Source organism: Cetorhinus maximus, chromosome 32 (assembly GCF_964194155.1).
Source record: "Cetorhinus maximus chromosome 32, sCetMax3.hap1.1, whole genome shotgun sequence".
NCBI lineage: Eukaryota > Metazoa > Chordata > Chondrichthyes > Lamniformes > Cetorhinidae > Cetorhinus > Cetorhinus maximus.
This window is the reverse complement of record NC_135910.1, coordinates 12,016,092-12,025,074: the sequence shown is the minus strand read 5'-3', so window position 1 is coordinate 12,025,074 and position 8,983 is coordinate 12,016,092. Positions and strand designations below refer to the sequence as shown.

Sequence of the window (8,983 nt, the reverse complement as noted above, 5' to 3'; positions counted from 1 at the left end):
AAGATGGGAAAAGAACAGGGAAGAAAAATGAGAGCCAGGAACCATTCCATTGTCAAAGCAAAGATTAATGAACATTGGAGGAAATATTTGTCTGTTTAATAAAAGATTTAACCTCTGAATAGTTCATATTAGTTTACACACGGTGACTCCTAACCCAATTTATATTAAAATAACATTGTAATGTAACCTGACAGTCTCTCTATGGAAGCATTGGCTACAGTTTGTCCAGGAATATTTGATGGTGAGGCAGTGATCACTGGGCTGAGTTTACACAGAACAGGATCCCTTTAAATCCCCTTCACAATCATCTCCACCCCCTGCACTTACCATTCAAGTCCATCACAGAGTAACGACCAATGAGACTGACTATCATCCTACGGCCCCTCAACGTTAGAGAGACTCTGGGCTTCTTAGTTGAGATTTAAATCTCTCTGAGGCTGTGAGAGTCTGCGTGTCTCAGCATCACTCTGTCCTCTTTAAGCTTGGAGCATCCAGGGAGCAGCAACAAGGGAGCAGCGAACACCTGGTGTAGAGGGGCATCGGGCAACAGGAGCAAGAGGGGCATCGGGAACAGGAGCAAGAGGGGCATCGGGAACAGGAGTGAGAGGGGCATCGGGAACAGGAGCGAGAGGGGCATCGGGAACAGGAGCGAGAGGGGCATCGGGAACAGGAGCGAGAGGGGCATCGGGAACAGGAGCGAGAGGGGCATCGGGAACAGGAGTGAGAGGGGCATCGGGAACAGGAGCAAGAGGGGCATCGGGAACAGGAGCAAGAGGGGCATTGGGAACAGGAGTGAGAGGGGCATCGGGAACAGGAGCAAGAGGGGCATCGGGAACAGGAGCAAGAGGGGCATCGGGAACAGGAGCAAGAGGGGCATCGGGAACAGGAGTGAGAGGGCGTCGGGCATCAGGAGCGGGAGAGTCATCAGGAATAGTAGGTGGGTATCGGGAATAGGAGCAAAAGGGGTATTGGGACTAGGAGCGAGAGGGGCATCAGAAACAGGAGCGAGAGGGGCATCGGGAACAGGAGCAAGAGGGGCATCGGGAACAGGAGCAAGGGGACATTGGGAACAGGAGCAAGGGGACATTGGGAACAGGAGCAAGGGGACATTGGGAACAGGAGCAAGAGGGGCAGTGGGACCAGGAGCAACAGGGGCATCAGGAATAGGAACAAGAGGGGCATCAGGACCAGGAGCAACAGGGGCATTCAGGAATAGGAGTGAGGGGGCACCGGAAGTGGTTCCCAGAATTACCCTCAAAGGGCATTTCAGCAGCGACTGACAATCTGTACGAGCTTCAGAGGTGAGTCTGTGGTCAAACAATGATTTATAATTCAATTCCTTTTGTTACAAGTATTGTCATCCTGCAGATTAAAGCCTGATTCAAAAGATTATCTGTTTGGTCTGAATGGTGAATGATTCAGAATTAGAAGATGTTGGTATGACAATAAAGAGTGATTTTAAATATTCCCCTGAGTTAGTGTGTGTGAAGCGGGTTGCTAAGATTTAATTACAAAGCACGATCTACTCCAGTGTCTGTTGAGCTTCTCGGGAGTAGGGGTGGATTAGTGCGAAGATTGCCTTTTGTCCAGGGACCCCCTAGTTTGTAAACATAAGACCCAGGATTTTGACCCAGCGACAGTGAAGGAACGGCGATATATTTCCAAATCAGGGTGATGAGTGGCCTGGAGGGGAACTTCCAGATGGTGGTGTTCCCATATATCTGCTGCCCTTGTCCTTCACAATGGTAGCAGTCGTGGGATTGGGCAAGTCAACCTGGGTCTTTGCAGCTCATCACTAGGGGAATGAATGTAGAGTGGTCATGGTTGAGGATTGGTGGAATGTTAACTGTTGGGCTCATCAACATTTGGGTGAATGTGGTTACAGAAAATGAGGTAAAAATGAGGGTGAGTGGTGTGGTGGTGGTGCACAGGCAAGGTGGAAAGAGTAGAAAGCACCAGGGAATCCAAAACTTATTATAACTTCATCAACGGCCAAAGGTTAGGGGAATCACAATCTTTGATAGGGGAAGGGCTAAAGGGAATGGGCAGGAGAATGTGACGAATTGGATAGAACTTTCAAAAGAGCCACCAGAGGCACAATGGGCTGAATCGCCTTCTTTAGCCATCATAAAACATTGTGTTTTATTTGAAGGGTGAATATTGAAGGTTCTTGTGCAAGAAACTATGGAAACCAAGACTCTGGACAATAGTAGCTTTTTCAATGCCAGCTCCCCGATGAACTTTCCCGACACTGATCTACTCCAACAGTACAAATCCTTCTTCATCCTGCTATACTGCGCCCTGGTGGCCGTGGCCTGCATTGGCAACGTCTTCCTGATTGTCTGCATCGCGATGGACAAGAAGCTCCACAACACCACCAACTTCTTCATTGGCAACCTCTCGGTCGCCGACCTCCTCATGTGCCTGACCTGCGTCCCCCTGACTGTGTCCTCCACCCTGGAATTGCGTGGCTGGCTCTTCGGGAGGTTCATGTGCCATTTTGTCTCGCTCATGCAATCTGCCACGGTCTATGTCTCTGTCCTTTCACTGACGGCCATCGCGGTGGACCGCTACATTGTGGTGGCCTACCCCATCCGCCGAAGGATAACCTTCCACTGGTTTGGTTTCATCATAGCCACCATATGGGTAATATCTCTTGCCCTGGCTTGTCCAGCCACCATTCACACCAGATACCAGGAGCTTAATGTGGTCGACTTTAATGTTTGCGGAGAGTCTTGGCCGAGCTTAGAGGTGCAGAGGCTGGCATATTCCTGCATCATCCTTCTGTTGTCCTACATGGTCCCATTATCTGCCATGACCATCTCCTACTGCGCTATCAACACCCATCTCAAGAAGAGAAGCAAGGTCGGGAGGAGTCACGGCAAGTGGAGCAAAGATAAAAGAAAGACCTTCATCCTCCTAGTCATCTCTGTGGTGGCCTTTGCCACCTGCTGGCTACCCCTGCAGATCCTGAACCTGATCATCGACCTGGACATCGACCTGACCATCCTCAACTACAAATACATCAAGATCCTCCATCTGTCCTGCCACTGGGTGGCGATGAGCTCCTCATGTTACAACCCCTTCATCTACGCCTCGCTGCATCAGAAGTTCCGACTCCATCTCCAAGGGTACATCCACCATCGGAAGAGGAATAGCAGCTTCCTGTCCAGCATTTCATCCCCACTACACACCACGTCAGCTGAGATGGGTAACCAGCCTTGCAGCCAATGAACTTTGAGCCTGTGGGGTTGCTACGTGTTGAACTTTGGGATTGACATTGCAGAATCGGCAATTGTTGTGCACTACGGTACCCCCATGGTGTCAATGCCTGTCCTTGGACTAAGTCACACTAACCTTAAGGCCCCGCATTTGATCCCTGCTCTCTGCTGATTTGTGCTGGGAGAGTGATGAGAACAACGATCCTGGGCTACAGGAGAGAACTCACTCCTATTCACCGGCCTGTCGAATGGTGCAAAGGGTACATGTGCAGATATTGTGGCGAACACAAGATGGAACTTGACTGTGATGTCCACCATGCTCATGGGCATAAGGAATGTAGGGATGAAGGTGAGGGTGTAGAGCACAACTGAGAGAACTGTGCCATTGATAGCTCAGCATGTTCAGGAGAGGAGGGGAAAATATTGGGGGAGTAGGACAAGCAACCATGTAGTGTATCGAAAATTGCATTGTGCATTTTGTCCACTTAAGGCATATACACACATATACCAGCAGAAGGAGTCTAGAAGGAAATAAAGGGAATCTATGTTTTAACAGCACATGCAGCTCTGATTCTGAATGCTTCATACTGAATATTAATTTTCTTCCTAAGAACTTTAGAACCCACAGGTTCAAATGAGTCAAATGATGTTGATAACTGCTCCCTGAAGATTCTTCATCATCACATTGAGAGTGGTGACACTTGGAATGGACTCTCAGTAGGTGGCAGAGGCAGAAACCCTGGACTCATTTAAGAAATAACTAGATACACCAGTGGGGGCCACGAGCTGGGGAGGGGAGGGGGCAGCATTTAATGCTGTTCTAGATTAATCATTAAAATAGGCCAAATATCTTTCCATTAATATCTTGTGAAGTGATGTTATGAACATATGAAATAGGAGCCATTTGGCCCCTCGAACCTGCTCTGCCATTCAATAAGATCATGGCTGATCTGTTTGTGTTTTGAGTTCTACATTCTCATCTACCTCCGATAACCTTTGATTCCCTTATCTAACAAGAATCTCAGTAATGACGGCCATGAAACAATCATCAATTGTCATAAAAACCCATCTGGTTCACTAATGCCCTTTAGGGAAGGAAATCTGCCATCCTTACCCAGTCTGGCCTACATGTGACTCTAGACCCACAGCAATGTGGTTGACTCTTAACTGCCCCTCTGAAATGGCCTAGCAAGACACTCAGTTGTATACCCATTACAGAGAAGTGCTGGTGTACCTACACCACTGGGACTGCAGCATGTTCAAGAAGGTGGCTCATTTGATGCTTGTAATGGATCAATAGGGTTTATCATTGTGACGCACAGTGTGTAGGATTCAAGGAATCTTAGTAGACTTGCCTGTTCAGCTGCATCCCTACGTGTTTGAAGCTTTCCCCTCCTTTAACCAGGGGCCAACAAGGTCAGTCACTGCTGCCTCAGACAAGATCAGTTGACTTGATCAGAGTAGGAACTAACATGGATCTGCCCCGGTCAGCTTCAGGCAGGGGTCTCATCGAGCCATGGCGGAAGCTTTCGGACCTTAATTCTGTCAGAATAACGCAAGTTTCTCTTCCTTGACCACGTGCCCTTTGTACTCTTACTCGCCCCTGAGGCCCGTTCCCTCCTCGTGTCCGATGAGACCATCTCATCATAAGGATGCTGTCAGCTTCTCTCTGACGTGCCCAAGCAAGCCCTTTGAATGATGTTAGCCAGCAGAGGCTGACTGAATGAATCATTTCTGATAGTTTATGAAATAGATAACAGCGCAGCGTTAATTAAAGATAAACAGAAGCCTCAAAAGGTAATGGAGGTGCTTAAATGCTTTTTGAAAACCTTGCACAAGATAACGCTTACACAGAAGGACAGGGTGGGTGAAGAAGCCTTCAGCTGAAAGGGGTGTTTTGTGCCTTGATGGGGTGAGGGAAACCCTCCTTTGCTAGCTTGCCCTGTAGCTGAGAGTAGAAGGGGCAAGAGATTCTGACGCCCTCAAACACCACTTGATGCAAGAGGGAGTAGGATTTATGTAAACCTGTCCCCTCACCCGGCCCAATATTGATGTAAAAATGACAGGATTATTTTAAAAATTAGCAGATCTTCCATGGCATTGCTGATGGTGAGAGGATACGCTAAGTTGTTACAGGGAATCAGTGTGATGGTGTAATTGTGACAGGAAGTGAGTGTGACAGTGTAAGTTGTGACAGGAAACGAGTGTGACAGTTTAAGTTGTGACAGGAAGTTCATTCAACAGTTTTAGTTGTGACAGGAAGTGAGTGTGACAGTGTAAGTTGTGACAGGAACTAAGTGTGACAGTTTAAGTTGTGATTGGAAGTTCATTCGACAGTGTTAGTTGTGACAGGAAGTGAGTGTGACAGTTTAAATTGTGACAGGAAGTGAGTGTGACAGTTTAAGTTGTGATTGGAAGTTCATTCGACAGTGTTAGTTGTGACAGGAAGTGAGTGTGACAGTGTTAGTTGTGACAGGAAGTGAGTGTGACAGCATAAGTTGTGACAGGAAATGCATGCAGTGGTGCCAATTGTGACAGGAAGTGAGTGTGATAGTGACAGGAAGTACATCATGGACCCAAGACTTTTAGTATATTGTCGATTTGTTGTTATTTTCTCTTTCCAAAAGCGCTGAATATTCTGGATTCATTGACATCAGCCATTTTGGACCTGCTTTGCTTCAGCCAACTCCGATGGGTTTACAATGTTGAACTGGTACTAGAAGCTGATGGTTAAGAGCCAAGAAGTTCTCCTGGGATGTTCTGGAGTTACAACCACTGTTAAAGTGCTTCAGGGCACAAGGAATTCTGATCAGAACATCATTGTGGGGGGAGCCTTAAGAGGCTCTCCCTCACCCCCATCTACCCAATCCAATAATTATTTTCAATACCTCAATAGGATCATTCTTAATTTTTTTAATTCTTTCCTGGGATGTGGGTATCACTGGCATGGCCAGCATTTGTTCCCCATCCCTAATTGCCCTTGAACTGAGTGGCTTGCTAAGCTACTTCAGAGGGCAGTTAAGAGTCAACCACATTGCTGTGAGTCTGGAGTCATATACACGCCAGACCAGGCATTGATAGCAGATATCCTTCCCTAAAAGGGCATTAGTGAACCAGTTGGGTTTTTATAATAGTTGCCATGGTCACCATTATTGAGACTAGCTTTATATTTCAGGTTTATTAATTGAATTTAAATTCCAGCTGCCATGGTAGGATTTGAGTCCATGTCCCCAGAGCATTTAGAGTGGCTCTCTGGACTTTCCTAACCCTTTAAGGTAAGTAGGGAGGGGAGGGTATGGGCAAGATGAATGCAAGTTGGCTTGCATCAATCACGGAGTTGAGCCAAGCGACCGGTCTCAGAGGGAAAATTGGAGATAGCGGAGAGAACATAAACAGATCAGCAGCTCTGTCGAGGAAGGATAGTGAGCCAAGAAATGCACAGCTTGTTTGCCAAAATGTGATGCATCAAGATTTGTGTTGGAGCAAGAGTTTTATAAAAAAATGACAAAGAAACCAGCCAATTATAAATCTTAAAAACAAAGACTGTTGGAAATACTCAGTAGGTCAGCAGCATCGGTGGAGAAAAACAGAGTTAAGGCTCCAGGTCAAGATGACCACTTGTCCGAACAATTGGCTTGTTGGTACACACATCCAAAGGTTGAACTGCAGACTGGTATTACTGCAGTGTGGGCGTTTTTTCTTCACAGGCACATCGTGATCTCATTGCTTATTAGGGATCTGAACATGTCCCACCATAACAAGATGCATTCCTTACATAGGCCGCCGATTCCACGCATTATCGATTGATCACTTCATCCCAACCAAGCGTTGACATTTTTTTTTTCATTATTCTTTCCTGGGATGTGGGCGTCGCTGGCAAGGTCAGCACTTGTTGCCCATCCCTAATTGCCCTTGAACTGAGTGTCTTGCTCGGCCATTTCAGAGGGCAGTTAAGAGTCAACCACATTGCTGTGGGTCTGGAGTCACATGTAGGCCAGACCAGGTAAGGCCAGCAGATTTCCTTCCCTAAAGGGGATTAGTGAACCAGATGGGTTTTTTTACAACAAAAATTGATAGTTATCATGGTTGCCATCACTGAGATTAATTGAATTCAAATTCCACCAGCTGTTATAGTGGGATTTGAACCCATAGAAGATGAGCCTGGACCCTCAGAATTGCTAGCCAGCAACATTATCACTAAACCGCCATCTCCACATGATGGGCACCCACAGAAACCCCTGCAGGGAACTTGATGTTCCCCGCGGTTTTATGTTTGACAATATCATAGACTTTCATTTCATTCCATTGGCCATGCAGGCTAGTCTCACATCAATCTTGTTCCCTCATGGCCTGTGGTTTTAACTAGAACTGTTTTTGAACATTTCCACTCCACAGTTTGTTTGCTTGGCATTTTGAAATTCATGGGCGTTTCATGTTGCTGGTGTGCCTTATGCTGACATGTGGGGGAGATGGTGGCATATTGGTAATGGGGGCGTAGCAGGGCATGGGTTCAAATCCCACATGATAGCTGGTAGAACTTGAATTTGGTTAATAAAACTAGAATTGAAACTATCACTGATTGTTGTAAAAACGCATCTGGTTCACCAATGCCCTTTAGGGAAGGAAATCTGCCATTCTTACCCGGCCTGGCCTACATGTGACTCCAGACCCACAGCAATGTGGTTGACTCTTAGCTGCCCCCTGAAATGCTGAGCAAGCTGCACATTTCAAGGGCAATTAAAGATGGGCAACAAATGCTGGCCTTGCCAGTGATGCTCACATCCCATGAAAGAACAAACAGACATAATAGATACATGTGGCCTTGCTGCTGTCTGTTGATGAATTGCTGGAAACTGCTAACTTTGGTGTCAAGTCCTCTTGGTAGTTGCTTGATGGACTTCTGCCGCAACACTAGAGATTGTCATTCCATAAAGCATCTACGCCAACCAGCTGCTGCTCTGAACTCTTTGTTTGACTCGGCCAATTTAAGCGTGTATGTTTGCATTTCTGGTGATGGTGCAACGATGCTGACGATTTTTGAGGAGCTATTCTGACACGTGCTTCTTGAGATCAGGAGAGTGGGGCCGGCCCCTGTTCTCGTGGCGCATTTGGCCTTGGCCATCATCTTCAGGACAAATTCCTTCTTCCAGTCACACACCAGCTTTTCACCGAAACCGAATCCCCTCACCGCAGCAGTTATTTGACGCGTTAGCAAATGTTACGGCTTTTAGCTTGAAAGCGGCTCTGTACTTCATTCTTTTTGCTGGAGGACTTATTTTGGTTCGTCACTTGCCATGCCGTGCATGCTCAGCTCTGTGTGGGTCTGACTTAAACTTCCGTGCATCTTCGTCACAGCACAGCCTGTATCGCCTGCTGGATCCCATGCACCAAGTTACAGGATAAGGCTAAATAAAACATGCACTTCTTGGATGAAAAGAGGCTTGACACATGCATCGAGTACATGCAAAAGCCCTGATTTTTGGTGCTGAAAAGATGGGGTCATCTTATAGGATGGGTCAACTTATTTGCTGCGATCTGCGGTAGGTGTTGCGGAGTGTCTTAAAGGAGGAGAGGGTAAGGAAGTGAATTTCACAACCTAGGGCTCAGATAGCTGAGCTGCCAATGATGGAGTGATTAAAATCGGGGATACTCAAGAGGCCAGAATTGGAGCAACGCAGGGATCTCGGAAGGTTGTGGGGCTGGAGGAGGTTACGGAGACGGGGAGAGGGTGAGGTGATTTGAAAAGAAGGGTGAGAATTTGA

The 8,983-nt window shown here is 47.0% G+C and overlaps 1 protein-coding gene across 1 annotated transcript; it reads left to right on the top strand.

The window, feature by feature from the left end:
- The first annotated feature begins 2,192 nt into the window (after positions 1-2,192).
- LOC144671321 (prolactin-releasing peptide receptor-like) lies at positions 2,193-3,751 on the top strand. Its single transcript, XM_078533145.1, has one exon. It carries the CDS (start codon positions 2,236-2,238, stop codon positions 3,232-3,234), a length of 999 nt encoding a protein of 332 aa, XP_078389271.1. The 5' UTR covers positions 2,193-2,235; the 3' UTR covers positions 3,235-3,751.
- The last annotated feature ends 5,232 nt before the right edge of the window (positions 3,752-8,983 follow it).